The 14,315-nt window shown below is 35.9% G+C and overlaps 2 protein-coding genes across 2 annotated transcripts in view; one reads left to right on the top strand and one right to left on the bottom strand.

Annotated features, from left to right (window-relative positions):
- Positions 1-14,315, top strand: part of LOC134789705 (small ribosomal subunit protein mS31) — a 169,157-nt gene that overhangs the window by 14,927 nt on the left and 139,915 nt on the right. The gene's annotated exons all lie outside the window — the stretch shown is intronic.
- Positions 1-14,315, bottom strand: part of LOC134789715 (uncharacterized) — a 72,084-nt gene that overhangs the window by 3,179 nt on the left and 54,590 nt on the right. The window contains exons 3-5 of the mRNA XM_063760341.1: positions 12,849-12,907; positions 8,135-8,291; positions 7,583-7,763 (exon numbers count right to left, since the gene is read on the bottom strand). Of these exons, the coding sequence (XP_063616411.1) occupies positions 7,583-7,763; positions 8,135-8,291; positions 12,849-12,907 (397 nt within the window). The remainder of the gene's footprint in view (positions 1-7,582; positions 7,764-8,134; positions 8,292-12,848; positions 12,908-14,315) is intronic.

Raw genomic sequence — 14,315 nt, forward strand, 5'->3', positions numbered from 1 at the left:
GGACAGATAATAAATCTAGTGATTACGTCGACACATAATCCAAATAAATATATTACATTTAGGTATTTTAAAAAAAATGTAAAAATATAAAAAATCACAGAAAGTTTGTAAAAAATATTAATAACATTTTTTAAATTTATACTCATAGAGAAATATTTGCTTTATGACATTAAGCATGAATCACACAAAAAATAATTCTGTATCCTACATTTAAAGTAAGTAACCTACGGTTATTATTAAATTCAGTATATTTCCGTCCTCAAAAATGGTAATAGGCTATTTTTTCTCTCATTATTTCCAAATTACAATAAGTACAAGCGTTGCAATTTAATCGTACACTAAATAATACCGTATGGGAGGTTTTATGGGGTTGTGCATTAATTGCCTGGTTAAAAATGGTAATAGATCAATATCATATGGGATTTTTATTATGAGTTCTCCTTCATCGAATACTGTAAAAATCGGCTTGAAATATGATTCGTAACACAAAAAACCATCAAAAACGTTATCGTTGCTTTAAAGTTGCCGCGCACGAGCCAGCGAGCTAACGCGATTGGTCGTTGCATGGAGCGGGGCGACGGAACGATGAAACTTCCATCGCCCCGAGCGCGAATATTTAAAAAAGTACTTAGTATATTTACTATTTACTCGGTCAAAACATATGTACCAGTGAACGTAAAAAATATGGGAGACTAGATTCGAACTAATTATCAGCTTTAATCTGGGCAAGAGTGCTGTAAATAAGAAAGTAAATTTTACGTAATTGCAGGCTTTCCGTCTTTGCGTGCGCGTTAAATTTAATACAATAATAGGCCAATTATATAGGGCTATTATACTGACACACACCCAATTTGATAGCAGAAAAAGACGCGAAATTAAAATTTTCTTAGGGAAATCAAATCTTCGCGCCTATAAGTTTAAACTTTAGGTTTCAATAGCGGTCATTTAAGTACCACCCCTCACCACTAAAATGTAATTATCAAAAACGACAGTTGCTAATGTTCCCCAAAGTAAGCATTTCTAGTTAATGCTGCAATACAGTGGTACCGGGCACCTTGCGACGCAAGGCCGAGCAGGAATCGCAAACCTTAAAATATTTGCACTAATTAATTGAGTTAGGATTTTGTTAGTACTCTTTAATTGAATAGCAAAAAATATAAGTTATGCATTAGAAATACCGTTTTTATTCGATTTTTAATTAAGTAATTATTGTTAAACTTATTTTTACCGTGTGGTGTCGGTTAAAATTTCACTAGTAACATCATTTGGCGACTAGGGCAATAAAAGTCGACACCACAACCAACAAATTAACAAACAACAATAACCAACAAATTAACAAACAACAAAAATTTGCAGTAATATTCCAAAACTCGACTGAACGCAAGCGCACCGAACCGTGTCGCTCCCCTGACGCGACTCAGTGTCATAAAACGTAAGGCCGTGGTATTAACGACAGCGGATAGCTGAGCGGCGAGCGGTGACTGCAGGCGGCAATAAGGTGTTCAGTTAATGTTTTTATAATTTGAAATGACTTCGTTTCCATGTAGAAATAACCAAACAGACTTTAGAAGCATTTAATATTTTATTTGTGGCCGTATAAATTATGTTTTATTGGTAAATTAACTACAATTATTCATATTTGTGGATAAAACAATATACATACTATAATTAATACTAAATTAACATTAAATAAATACATTATTTATGACATAAAAATATATTGCGCGTATTTAACTACTTAGCACTGTTTAATTACGATACTTGCAAGCAAGTAGTAAAGTATATGGCTCCATCCTATCCTGTACCACGATATACAAGCGATAACATTTTTGCGACAGTTTTGTATAGATAATGGATTTGTCGCTAGAAAATTACGATATCGAGATAAAAGTCAGGTCTCTGAGCGCTATTGAAACCTAACGCTATACATGTTTTAAATTTGCCGCGCTTTTTCTAGTCAAGCTGAATGTGTTTCACTATAGAATAGTAATCGAATTGGTTCAGATTTAACGTTTAATGCATATAAATAACATAATTAGTAAATAACATAATTAGTAAATAACATAATTTTGGACTAAGTACATTATACATACCTACATGACATCAGGCTATGGTTTGGCGCACCGTGACCCTGAACGGCGCGGTAATGTGTTACGGCTGTTAAGTGAAGTCCAGACGGGATGATCAAATCGACCGATTTGATCAGAAATGAAATTGGGGTCAATCTCCAAATTAAGCAACAATTAAACAACTGTACCGATATTTGGAACCTCAGAATAATATACCCGGCCGGATACCGGATAGTAACTTTGCTTGATTTCAGAGTAAACAAATTGGATTTAAGAAACAGTCACGGTCATATTGTACATTACTCGTTTATTATTTCAAAACAATTTAAACATCCACTCACTTGCACGCGTAGGTACCTACTCATTTCGAACATAGAAATGAGTCCGCGCCAATGTTCACCACGAAACAGGTTAAAACCTGCACAATGCGCACCTAAAAACCGAAATGTAGGTATTGTTAAATTTAGTTTGTAGTTAATTAGTTTTTTGGTGTAAGTGTATGAACCAAGGTCTGAAATAAATGATTTTTTATTTTTTTTATTGTTCCGCCGGCCGAAGATTCGGCGGTCGGATACCGAATATTTGGCCGACGGTCGGGCCGAATATCCGGTATCCGACCAAACAACTATCCATTGCATTTCTAATTGAGAGTGGCAACACTATCGTAGGTCGTATTGCCCTTTTCTAGCATATACGTCCCTCGCTCCTACACTCCCACCACACAGGCAGGTTGCTTTGTCAGTTATACAAGGCAAATTTTCAAGTCATTGGCATGCTGTTTTTCCATCTGGAAGGTCGTGAAGCTAAACTGCTGGTGAGTTTTTGAATTTGTACCTCAGTTTAGCTGACTATATTGAAATAGTTATTTATTTTACAAGGGGGCAAAGTTGTTGTTTAACCGCTCGTGCTAATATTGATACTTGAGCAAGTGAAACATTCGAAACATGGAATCTTGAGCGTTGCGAGGGTTTCAAAGCACGAGGGTTAAACAAAATTTGCCCCAAGTGAAACACAAAATGTTTCACCACACCAACCCGAAGCAAATATTAAATGTAAAAATATCATACAAAATCAAATACAAATGAATTTTATTAAATATTTATGATTTAAAAGTCAATTCTACCAGCAAACATAAGAAAACAACTCAAAATTTGCATTTGATTCCTTTGCCTCACTTGTGAATAAAATGAAACTTTGCTCTCAGTCTTTGAAGTGCAAAGTAAGCCTTTCCGAGCTGGTGTGAAATAAATAATTAAATTTTTCACGCCACTGTTCGGAAATGTGGCAATAGATGGTCTAAAACCAAGCTGGAAAGTAGGCAATAGCTGTAGCACTTGAACCACCACTACTACACTCGCGTGCAAAAGTATTGCATCACTTTGCATTTTTTCGTCCGCACCCAATATCTTTGTAATTCTATACCCGATTCTGAAAATTTTGGTATCAACTGAAAGCTTATAATGTAACGCATTAGAAAAATGGTAAATTCAATGAAATTTCGAATCTGAAGACTATAAAAAATCATAAAACTGAAAGTAGTCGCATAATGCTCCAAAAATAAATCCGGAAACTTGAGAATAAAAGTCATTTTTTTAATACAATATCGTTTATTATTATTAAATTAATACTTGGTATTGCCACCTACAGGCCTCCTTTCACAAACCAAGTGGTTTTTCATAGACGTAATTAATTTTCTAATGTGATCATGAGGAATAGCGTCCCACTCCTCCAGCAAGGCTCCCTTCAACTCCTCAACATTGACCAGGGCAGGATTGCGCTTTCGAACCCTCCTTTTTAGGTAGTCCCACACGTGTTCAATGGGGTTAAGGTCCGGGCTCATCGCTGGCCAGTCCATTGTGTCGATGCCCACTTCGAGAAGGTAGGCTGCGGTGGCCCTAGCGGTATGACACGGGACATTATCCTGCATTAGGATGAACCCCTCATCAAAAATACCGGCATAAGGAACAACATGTTCCTCCAGGATATCAGTGATGTACTTGGCAGCGGTCAATCCACTGTCACGGCCCCCGCCATTCACGAAAACCAGTTCTGTCCGCCCGTCGTAGGAAATGCCGCCCCAGAACATTACGGATCCACCGCCATAGGCGACCCTTTCGGAGAAGAAACATTGAGCGAACTGTTCTTCTGGCCTTCTGTAGACTCTTCCTTGTTTTTTTAGCAAAAACGCTTCTAAGTTTAGAGTCCGTTTGAAGCAAACAACATAAAAACGCCTCTTAAATGTGATAAAAAAGAAAAAAGGCGGGATCGGAAAATTCTCACTGAATTGGATAGTACTATAAAATATAAGAAACACGTATCTACGCTCGCTATAAAAATGAGTTCTTCTAGTGAAGAAAATGATATTCTTACGCTGACGCCTACCGAAATTCAAGAGACAGCACAGGCAGTGGCTAGTAATTTGCTACCAGAGAAATCGCGGGCTAGTACTTATAGTTATCCAAATGTTTCCTTATTTCCTCGCAGTAGTCGTGAAAAGCACTATGTAATGCCTCGGCCGGAAACGCTAAAGATGGAGTCGTATTATTCGAGGGCCTCCACCAACGTGTCGGCCCTCAAACTCACTCGTCCATCTTTTAGCGGTTTTCCGTCCTCTCCTACAATGTACTATAGTTGTCCGTTAAATTATCTAGCAAATAAAAACGATCCGGAATAGTGATGTGAAAGTGCAAGAGGATATTAGAAAGAGAGATGCCTAAGAGTAGCATACCATAATGAATACATGTGTCTTAGCTGTATATTGTATTGTTATAAATAATGTTAAAAATGCTTTATGTTGTTAATGTGTTCCAAATTGTGCTGCTTTGGCATTAGCTGTAAGGTGCAATTTGTTATTTGAATTAATAAATAAATACAATAAATGTTAATTTTACAAAATGTACCTATCAAATTGTATACTTTACTAAATATCTCTCTCCTCACAGGTGTTACAATAAAGGGTGTACGTACTACATTATTAATTAAACACTCATAATATAATTATATTACATACACATAATAAGTATATCATAGGATATGTATAATCACATTGGTTTGGCGTCTTCCCACCACCAGGCGATAACAAACATGTTTCAATATTATTCTTAGGTTCCGAATATCGGTACAGCTGTTTAATGACAGCATTTACACAAAAATAAAACGCTAATTAAATAACTTATCATATTCGGAACTACAGATGCAACGGATAGTTGTTTGGCCGCATACAGGATACGGGAGGTACGGCCTGACCATAGGCCGAATATTCAGTATTCAGCCGCCGAATATTCGGCCGGCGGAAATATTCAGGTTTTTCAGGTGCGCATTGTGGAAGTTTTGGCCTGTTTCGTAATGAACTTTCGCGCGGTATATAGGTCTATCACTAGGTACGAAATTAGTGCGCGAGCTAGTGAATGGAACGTTTAAATTGTTTTAAAATAATAATCGAGTACGATTACATTCCGATATCAAGCATAGTTATTTAGTACCCTTATTTTAGTATCCGGTATCCGTCCGGATATTAAAATAAGGGCGAGATAGGATACCGGATAGTAACCGAATATCCGGTGCATCTCTATTCGGAACCTAAAGTTTTAATCCTGCATGGTGCAAATATGTATAATATTGAGACAATGACTTGAAAATTTGTCTAGTATAACTGACAAAGCAACCTGCCTGTGTGGTAGGAGTGTGGGGTAGAGAGGGAGGTATATGCTAGAAAAAGACAATACGACCTAGGGGCTGTCCATACATGACGTCATCTATTTTTGACGATATTTGTCGCCCGCCCCCCCCCATAAAATCATCAAAAAATCATGCTTCGAATGACACCGTTTCCACCTGCGTCATGCTACCATCATCCGATGTCCAGACCCCCCCCCCCCCCCCAAATTTGAAATGACTTAAATTTATGAATAGCCCCCTACGACAGTGTTGCCACTCTCAATATTATTTATTCTTAGGTTCCGAATATGGTAAGTTATTTAATTAGCGTTTTATTTTTGTGTAAAACGCTGTCATTTTAAAGCCGTACTTTTCGCCTTATTGCAAAGGAGTAAGGTGCAAAAGTGTAAACATATATTTCACGTCGACTCTTATTATACTATGTTATACTTATTATGGAACTTACTATGTTATACTTATTATGGAACGTAAACTATGAATTGAAAGAGCACGAAATAGTCAATATAATACGTTTGTTGAAAAAAAAAGTCTACAGACGCTTAGGCGCGAAGGGTTATTGTCTCATAGAAAATTTGAATTTCGCGCCTTTTTCTACTGACAAAGTTGTTGGATAGACGTTAATATTAAATTAAAGAGTGGGCCTACACACTTCGCTGTGACAGAATGTGAAAGTGTCACCAAAACTGTCAAATGACTACGATAATAAGTATTCCTTTTATAATGCCACTCCACACTATGCCATTCTGAAATTAAATAAGAACGATAGCTAGTCATGCGCAATTTTTATTTTTGTAGTGGGTCATAATTGACGTATATAATTACGAATATAATTTGAACATCAACCAATAATATTGGATATGATATCAGTTATTTTTAATCAGCTATCATTCACGCGCGCGTTCATTTTGCTCAGACTTGGCCGCACAAATATTTGGTGCGAGCGAGACGCCCGCGCACGTTCGAATTGGCCTGTCACTTGTAGCAACTTGTAGGTAAGTACATACTTACCTACATACTATCCACGCGTCCTTGGCACGAACTCCCGCCACCGCCCGCATTGAAACTGTCCCGGCGCGCCGCAAGGAAATGTAATCCTTAGCATTAGCGCAAAGAGTTCAAATTTGGTAGTTTCATTTAGCGAATTTGATAAAATGCACATATTTATTACATTGACCATATTTTTGTGTGATTATGTATTGAATATCACTTTGAACGTTATCAGAACAAAGTCTGCAAGAAATTATATCTATAACCATTTTTTCTAGCATGTTTAAGGCGTAAATATATATACAAGTGTTACAAATCATATTGATGTCGGATTCTCGGATAAATAGCTTAATGAGGTAGTTTTATGGTAATTCAATCAAAGACCTAATTATTACTTTTTTTTTATATCAAGTTACGACGTATATCCGTGAGGCCCCGCCATTTATTGAATTAGTTATTTTCCGTGTTAATATTTTGACTGATTCCATTGTCGACTCATTATAAATATTATTTTCGTCACGTTTACGAACTAAAAATACTATTACTATTTTTAACAAACAAGAACGGCTCTTTTTTTTAACTATTTTTTTTTACCTACTTCCGGACAGAAAGTTTTTTGGATTCGAAAATAAAGTATCTTAAAATGATCTAAAGAACAGGAATAAAAAAAAAATTGCCTATTACTAATTAATGTTTAACGTAAGCGTATCTTTACTGGAGTAAAAGTGTAGGCTGGAATTTTTCGTATAAGCCAATATTCGTGGTCAAAAGTTTTGAAGTCGCAAAATTATCCTTTTTCCTTAGAATTAGATATACCGCGAGTAACGTATCAGTATCAAGTAACGAACCTTGTCAATGAACATGCAGCCGTGCATGCCGGTGATCTGGCAGCGGCGCACGTCGGGCACCTTGAAGTATGTGTGCAGGAGGAGCTGGCAGCTGAACGTTAGTTCCTTGCTGGGGTTGTACACGCCGATGTTGAAGTGGAGTTCCTTCTCGCGGAGGATCAGTCGGTACGTCAGTCTGAACCTGTAAAGAGTACGTATCTGTTATTAAGTATCTGTAATGACTGATTGTTGCAGTAAGTTGCTATAAAAACTTACAAGCGGGCCACCTACACCTACTTAATCTTTCTGGTTGACCCATTGGTTGACTGGTAGAGAATGCCTTAAGGCATTAAGTCCGCCATTTGTACCTTCATGTATTGTGCAATAAAGTTTAAAATAAATAAATAATAAATAAGCGGGGTTAAGAATGTTAAGATAGCCGCACCAATATTTGTCGTTGTCAAACTGCGCGCTGTCGCGCTGTACAGTTGAATCGCTCGTGGCACAAACCCTTGGGGTCATTATTGAGCTCTGGTCAGCCTTCTATAGTTATTCTAGTTCGTTGGGACTCACTGGAAGTGCCACATGGAGCGTGTGAAGTCATCGTCTATGAGGCAGAGCACGGCCTCCACGTCGCCACTGGGGAGGCGCTCTGGCGCCTTTTCTAGGTGCCAGCGCGCTATCCGCGCGAAGCCGTGCTGCGGTCCGAATGCCCATTGTCCGAATTGAGCTGCAACATAAAAGCATTTCTTTTAATAACTGCCACTTTTCTTAAATAAAATACTTATATTCTGTGACTTGGATGTATTCCCATTTGTCTACCCCACAGTTTGGTAACAATCAGACATTAATAACAACCCCTATCAAAAATTTGACCGCAATCTAACTAGCCCTAGCATAGGCTTCGGTTTTTTTGGACTGTTACTGCACACTGTCTTTAAAAGCTGGTCGGGAAAATCTTTTTTGTGTTATTTTGCATGAAATAGTGAATAGTTAGTAGCTTTGTATTGTTTTAAAATAAATAAATAAAAATGTCTAAACACTTTGTCATAAATGGAGAAAAAACGCGCTCTAGACACACTATTTCGCTTAAATTCATAATTTGTATAGTACCTTAAACATAATTTTCGTATATTATGACTATACATTAAAAGCAACGCATTTTTTGCGCAAAAACTCAGCCTCACTGTGAAGAGGGGGAACGCGGCCAGCGTCCTGGGAACAATGCCTCAGGCTAATTTAGGTTTAGAGTAATGATCATTTGTTTAATCTCTCTTTTAATAAATACATCACCTTATTTAATAAGTACATTAAAAGCAGTTATCAACACTCCCTACTGCGCATTAAATATTTAATAGGTATCGTAACCAGTATTTAAATAAAAGTACCAATAAATTAGTATTACTCCAGTATTACTCCGACGCATATTTATTGCAAAAAAACCTTCGGAGTGCACCGAGCCAATAATAAAAACCATATAATTGTATGTGCATTCTATACCAAATACATACGATAGCTGTAATAAATTTGTAGAATTCCAGTAATTATACTTTTTCAGTGAAATTAACGCAATAAACATTGGAATAACGATATAATTTTATGTATTTAATTACACAAACGGATCTACCGCGATATAATTTCATTGTTTTTACCTTTAATTCCGACGTTTCAGCTGAGTTGCACCAGCTGTGGTCACGGAAAGACTGACGTCCCAACAAATGTCAACGGAGATATTAATAAAACACCACTAAACTACCCGAAATTAGTTTATAAAAATGTTCGGGGTAGACAAAGAAATTGCAGCTACCCGTTAAAGTTTAATGTTTATTGTCCACGGCACGACACGCAACACTCACAGTATCCGTACACTGGTCCGAAGATATATCCGCTGGTAAACAAACATTAAACTTTAACGGGTAGCTGCAATTTCTTTGTCTACCCCGAACATTTTTATAAACTAATTTCGGGTAGTTTAGTGGTGTTTTATTAATATCTCCGTTGACATTTGTAGGGACGTCAGTCTTTCCGTGACCACAGCTGGTGCAACTCAGCTGAAACGTCGGAATTAAAGGTAAAAACAATGAAATTATATCGCGGTAGACCCGTTTGTGTAATTAAATATGTGTACAAAACGCGAGAGTTTAAAGTGTTATAATTTTATGTGTTCTATTGCCAAGAGTCAGTTTATAGTAAGTTATCATGCAGTACTTATTGTACTACGGCTTATTGATAACGTTATAAATTACCATTCAAGGTATAATTGCAATGTCACTAATGAGGTTTGACATAATACCTAAGGGACAATAAAATGGGTGTCACTAATTGTCAGGACAAAATGATCCTTTTTATTGTTTTTGGGAGATTTTCCATGACGTAAATGGAAAAAGAAACTTGGAACATTATTTCTCTAATAACTCTATGGATCGAAAAAGTGAAAAAAAAACCGCGATTTAGAAAACCCACACAATTATACAAATTAAAAAAGTATGCTTGCAATTTATTTAACGACTCAAGAAATATAAACCTGACCTCTACACGAAGCGACCTAATTTACTATTTTTTCATAATAATAATAAATGACAGTAAAATATCAACATGTACTTTATCATGGTGTGCAATTACTTATATCGACATTTATGACTACTGTTTACCCTATAGCTTTAATTGCTTAATCCAAATTTAGAATAAATAATTCACGAATAGTCCTTATATGAGTATAACACCTGTGGTTCACTGTACACTCTCATGATACTGTACGGTTACCATCAGTTTGTCACTGACATAAACGCCGTCGAGAACGTAATTTACTTTCTATACATCTCGCTCGCACTCGCATATTAGTGCAAACGGGATGTATAGAAAGTAAATTACGTTCTCGACGGCGTTTATGTCAGTGACAAACTGATGGTAACCGTACAGGTCTGTTAAGTGTGACCAGGATAAAATGAGCTTGAAATTTGTGATAACTATATCTGTTCGAAGATCGCATTTATACGAATTTGTAATACCAGACCAGTTGTCAGTTATAGAACGGGTTCGGAGTTTATAGATATTGGCAGTTTACTCTCAAAGTTCCCTGAGGTGTTTTAACAGGTGTCACTGCATCTTACGTTGTAGCGTTATATGTATATTGGCCGTTTTAACAGTTAGGTCAACTTTACTATTTATCTTAGATAATATATCTTAGTCATTTAGTTTAGAATAGTTTGCATTGAATTCTTTTAAATATTATCTTATATTTTTTATAAAGCTACTAGAGATTGATAGCAAGTTTTGACTCATATATATACTCTAAATCATAATTAGATTCCAAAAAATGTTGCCACTGCAATTAATTTGTTTGTAAAATAGTAAATTCCTTTTTATAAATAAACACTCTAAGATAATTTATTTATTGGTAATTTTACTCCTACGATTTAAAAAAGTATTTTTACTTACTAAGTAGTAAAAAGTGGCAACATTGTCTTACTTTTTTTGGAATCTAATTGTGATTTAGAGTTACCTGCTAATTATCTAATATACAGGGTGGAAAGGCACGACGATCCTTTCCGGAAATGGGAGATAGTTTAGCCTAAGCTCTATATTTTCTCCATAGAAACTATGTTAATATGGGCAACCGTTTCTAAATTATGACCTTTTAAACATCCACGCAAAAAACTACTTTGTTCTAACCCTAACAGGTGACAGGGTCAATGAACTTACTTGTAAACAATCAGTATTCGACAGGAAATTATGCTAATTTGTTGCCATCTAACCATTTTTAGGTCTGCTTACAGCACGGTAAGAATCATTGCAGGATTTTCGCTTTCTTAGTGGTTCCACTTGTTCAATACTTGAATGAAATAGTTATGTTATTCCTTAATATTAATAATACTAACCACAACATTGTTTACAACGACAGTTCAAATGGTGACATTGACAACCACTCAAAAGTACGCAATCGTCTTATAAATATCTCTGGTTTCCTTGACTGATAAAAAGGTTTTAGTTTCTTAACACGTTTCACAAAATTATTTTCGAATAATTGGAAACTATCTAAAATAATAAAAAATTACATGTAGGTTGTGTTAGTTGCACCAAATGAACTTGCAAAAATGAAATACTAAGAATAAATCAAGAATAAATACTTCTTCAATACCAAACTAACAAACCTTCTTGCGTGGTAGGAAATAGACAAGACGTCTGATGTTTGAAATTAAATTTTCATTGAACTATACTTATTGAATGTCATATTCTTCAAATAAAAATGTTAGATGCTCGTGGCTGTTTAAATTTGTGGGGCTGTGTAAAAGATATGGTGTACCAAACCAAACGGAATGTGAAACTGCGGACGAAATGAGACAAAGGCTAATTGGTGCTTTCTGCGGAGGATAAATGACAAAGAGCATACACTATATCGCATGTGCATCGACATACTCGGGTACGGGCTGCGGCGGCGTTGTAATACACGGAGGTACATTTGAACACCGTATGTGAAAAGATGATAGTATTAAATATTGGAAAAAAGTAATTATCTAAGAAAGTAATAAAATTGTTTGTAATATTTTTGCATGCATTTGATTTATTTGACATTTATGCGTCATTCATACATCATTGCGATACTGTCAACGATCGGAAAAAAGTGTAAAGTCCCGAGCTTTCCCGACGGAGATCCTTAATCTAGCCGTCATGTGCACATGCCATAGGGTTATCACCACAGTTAAAAAGTAGTATTTTTGCAATTTTTATTTTTTACTCAATTAACGATTCTTACCATTACCAATAGTCTCTGTATCACTTAAACGACCTAATACTTCCGGGAAGGATCGTCGTGCCTTTCCACCCTGTATATGTAAGTACATGCTAACTATACTTCCTCTCTGTGTACATCGGGGTAAATTTGGTATATCTTGTAGCCCATCAGCTGTTCTATAAGCCTTTTAAGTCGGCGTTGGTTTTTGTGGGGTCCCTTTGTTTGACATAAAGTTTCACATTAAGTCATAAAATGTATTGTTTGTTTGACATTAAGTCATAAAATGTATTGTTTGTCATATTATCATTAGTCATAATTCTGAAACCGTTAACTTTTCAGGATTTTCGTAAGGTTATCCTATAGATAGGTTAGGTTAGTTATGTTTGTTTTATGGCAATCCTGAAAAGTCACGCATTTCTGAGAAAAACGAAAATACGGACAAACAATACTTTATGACTTAAAAGTTTTTGGGAAACAATAGACCCGGTTTTTGTATATTGGTTTTTACCTCAAGTTATAGCAAATTAAAAAAGAATGATCAAGTACAATACTTACGAAACACAAAAGGTATCCCTCCTCGTATTGCTCGTTTGCCATCGAAGACTGCTTGTTTACTGAAACAAAAAAATAACTTTTACAAACAATTGTCAAAACATAGAAAGGATTGACACGGCGCCGACGAATTTCATGAAAAACCAAGTTTTAACAATTCTTCAGAAGCCTTATGGAAACTGCTTTCAATGGAAATGGTATTTAAAAGAAATAAAGACATTTTGCGAAGTTTCTTTAAAAGTAAAAACATGGTTATTTTACACAAATTGGCATTGATAGGTCGTTATTTATTAATTTATTATTTATTTAGAATTTTAATTCAGGCAACAAGGCCCATATTACAAATACCTTACAGACTAACATACATATGTATTTTATAAACTTAAAACTAAACACTATTTAGTCGACAAAACGGCGTGGCTCCGTTGTTATGCTGCCCTGGCGGCTTAGCACGGTCGGGTTTTTATCCCTTGTCACCATGCCTGTCACGTTCTAACAAGTATGTAAGTGCGAAAGGGACGCGCATAGTGATAGTCGATAAAAATGGAACCGTGCTGAGCCCGCTGTAACGGCAAAAAGGGCGTATCTTATTAGAAGTGTCCTATCTAGAACGCTGTATTACCGTAATAACAATAACTTAATAAGGCCGTATGTCATGGATAAATTGCAGCGTAATGTTATGAATTACCAATCCTGGGTTAAGCAATACACCAAATAAGGCTATTACCTACTCTGTCCAAAAAAGAAGCTTAAAGCAAATCGTATTTGGTGTCGGCACTCTCTTGGACATTTTGAGGGTTTCGTACTAAGTTCGTAGTAGGTATACCTATCCGCGATTAAGTCTAAAATTTAAGACTAAATCGCGGATATAACCAAAAACTAAACTATCTATTACTACTATCTATATTCTATCCTGAATATTCCTATATAGTGTAATATTTTGCTATTTTGACACCTTTATATTTATGTTATTTAGTATTATATATGTATGTGGATGCTTGGAATTTGCATCTAGTAGATAAGTCTATTAACCTATGATTAGGCAGTAAGCATCGCGAATAAAATAAAATTATAGTCAATTTGCCCAAATATCAACATATTCCCGTCCGTAACTTCCACACCTTACGCGTTAATAATTTTAATATGCTATCCCTATCCAATAAGGACTGGTCATGCCTATATCGAGTATAATCGAGCATCACATTGCTCTGCATTACAGACATACGTCTAAACGAACCATTACTATAATACACGCCAGAAGTCATGACCACAATCCGCTAACCGCAAACAGAGGGTTGCCAGGTAAGTACTCGTTGGAATAATCTGATTTTCAATATAAAACTTTTCAATACTTAGATATTTCTGTTATAATTATAATGTAAAACTATAGTGGGCAGGGTCGCTGTCACTTGACCAAGAGAATCTTTTTATTGCACTAGTATTATGTTTATAGTTTGTCAAAGGACTGTC

This window comes from Cydia splendana, chromosome 4 (genome assembly GCF_910591565.1).
Source record: "Cydia splendana chromosome 4, ilCydSple1.2, whole genome shotgun sequence".
NCBI classification, from domain to species: Eukaryota; Metazoa; Arthropoda; class Insecta; order Lepidoptera; family Tortricidae; genus Cydia; species Cydia splendana.